The sequence below is a fragment of the Littorina saxatilis genome, linkage group LG8, assembly GCF_037325665.1.
Source record: "Littorina saxatilis isolate snail1 linkage group LG8, US_GU_Lsax_2.0, whole genome shotgun sequence".
Classification (NCBI taxonomy): Eukaryota; Metazoa; Mollusca; class Gastropoda; order Littorinimorpha; family Littorinidae; genus Littorina; species Littorina saxatilis.
Genome location: NC_090252.1, coordinates 23,121,766 through 23,124,265, shown reverse-complemented (window position 1 = coordinate 23,124,265; position 2,500 = coordinate 23,121,766). Strand labels below are relative to the sequence as shown.

The 2,500-nt window shown below is 41.4% G+C and overlaps 1 protein-coding gene across 2 annotated transcripts in view; it reads right to left on the bottom strand.

The window, feature by feature from the left end:
* LOC138973070 (lysosomal protective protein-like) overlaps positions 1 to 2,500 on the bottom strand; it is a 28,026-nt gene that overhangs the window by 4,105 nt on the left and 21,421 nt on the right. For both annotated transcript variants that reach the window (XM_070345729.1, XM_070345730.1), the window contains 3 exons: positions 2,365 to 2,500; positions 1,861 to 2,000; positions 680 to 755 (listed from right to left, as the gene is read on the bottom strand). The exon at positions 2,365 to 2,500 is cut by the window's right edge and continues 11 nt beyond it. In XM_070345729.1, the coding sequence (XP_070201830.1) occupies positions 680 to 755; positions 1,861 to 2,000; positions 2,365 to 2,500 (352 nt within the window). The remainder of the gene's footprint in view (positions 1 to 679; positions 756 to 1,860; positions 2,001 to 2,364) is intronic.

Here is a 2,500-nt window from a genome sequence, read left to right as displayed (position 1 = left end):
TCCATTCTTCTTCTTCTTCTGCGTTCGTGGGCTGAAACTCCCACGTACACTCGTGGTTGGTTTTTTTTGCACGAGTGGAATTTTACGTGTATGACCGTTTTTTACCCCGCCATTTAGGCAGCCATACGCCGTTTTCGGAGGAAGCATGCTGGGTGTTTTCGTGTTTCTATAACCCACCGAACTCTGACATGGAATACAGGATCTTTTTCGTGCGCACTTGGTCTTGTGCTTGCGTGTACACACGAGGGTGTTCGGACACCGAGGAGAGTCTGCACAGAAAGTTGACTCTGAGAAATAAATCTCTCGCCGAACGTGGGGACGAACTCACGCTGACAGCGGCCAACTGGATACAAATCCAGCGTGCTACCGACTGAGCTACATCCCCGCCCTTAATGTCCATTTATCGTCGAAGCGTGCCGCTGGGTAAAAAAAAGCGAGACAGGATATTTGGTAAAATATTCGTTATTGTGTGAGGCTTAACGAACATCTGTTGTTGTTGTTGTTGTTGTTGTTGAATGGAGGGGGGGAGGGGGTGTAAAAGGGGGAGGGGAAGGGGGAGGGGGGCTGAGTAGGAGGCAGTGCTATATTGTTTTAGACACGGTTCATCTGGGTCGCAAGTTTTGAGTCAAGGCTTCCATGTCCATACAACTTATTAATGTCGATTTCTTCAGCCTCTTACCCCTCCACTAAAGAGTTGTTGGTAAAAAGGCGTAGTGTCGTTGTAAATGGACGTGTACCATCCCTCCGGATAGTCACTGCAAACGAAACAACACAAGTCATTTGTGAGCCTCCACCACGGAATGAGTCGCATGTCACATTTGCAGGATTTTCATATTTTTACATTTTCCTAAAGAATTTGTTATGCTCTATCCAGTGGTGAAAACCGTTTTAGAAAAGAGCGAAAACTGTTTGAGTTATAAGCCTGTGCCTAAGGTGACCCTCACACTGTTACCAGACACTCCCCGGACTTATATTAATCTATCAAAGAGCCTAGCGCAGAACCGCGCGAGGTGACATGCGATTCATTTCGTGGTGAAGGGTCACATTTATACTCTGCTTGTGACATTCACTGAGATAGAAAATAACTGTGAAGATAATTGAGCTACATAATGAAATTTAAATGTCAAAGTAAAATGACATCAGATATAGAACTGCTCTGAAAACTATTTTGATAAAAATGATCAGGAACTAATCCAACAGTCGTCAGTTTGAGGGCAAGTATATAAAAGTGCATGCACAAACAGACACAGACCCTAGCACACACGTACTTGTATACATAAATCCATTTCATATAACTAAATATTGTTATTTAAAATGTCTTAAAGATGTCCACAATAAATAAGTTTCACTATCTATACTGTCTAAAAGATATCCACATGTCAATGGTTAGATAAACAGTGTCTTCAAAACAAATGTACTAAAAACAATAGGCAAAGCAAGCATTCGTAAACGACGATATAAGCAAATTCAAAACGAGTCAAGAGGGCAATATCTTATCTTATCCACACACAAAAACACCAGAGATTGCGTGACATTTAAACCAAGAATTTAATGATATACGATACTGATACTTGCACAGCCTGGCGGTTGACCTTACAAGTTATTTTACTGCTGACATGACGTAATCACCGAGACAAACTAATTCTCGACACTCTTTGTCATTTCTTTGCAAAACATGCAGGAGAAGTGACAATCGTTTTTACGAGACACCATTATTACGTCTTCTCGAATTTTGTTTCGGTTTTGACGTCAGAGATTTCACTTTGGAAGAGAAGGCCCGGCCAGGAACAGACGTCTTTTCTTTTTTTTTTTCTTTTTTTAAACGAACAAGAAAAAGTAAAACTTGTGGACATATCTTACACGCAGTTCACCCATTTCTGCACAGACTCTGGAATATGCAGGGCGTTACGCACTAGGCTTGAGTTGAGATACGTGGTGACCGCAGTGTTGTTGGTGCAAGATTGCTTCACAAAGGGGCGTTTGGTCCAATGGCCTCGTGCCTACAAGAAAAAGCGCCGGTTAGTGCAGTGTCAACGATACTGTACATTTTCAACTGCAACATTTATCCCAGTGAAAGACTCCATTCTATTATTTATTTATATAATTATTTTATTTTTTCATTAACTTATTTACTTATCTATTTATTTACTTTTGAACAGTGATTTTCAAGTGCTTCCTAGCTGTCATCTTCCAACAAGTAACATCCCACGCCAAATGATTATACGTCACTATCATTCGTCTGTTGTGTACCTTGTTCGTCCATTTTAAAGATAATTGAATCGAGTTCATAGACAATGTTTCGTTTTGTCTATAATTCAACTAAAAAGTTGAGGGAAGCAACTCTAATGAGGATGGCACAGTTACCTTGCTGCGTTTAGGCAATGAACGAAAAGCCCAGTCGATCATTTGGTCGTGCGCCTTAAGGTGACTGGCTGCTCCATATGCACACGGGGCGTACAGGTTGTACGTGTCAAACAATCCACCGTCAACAATGCCTCGC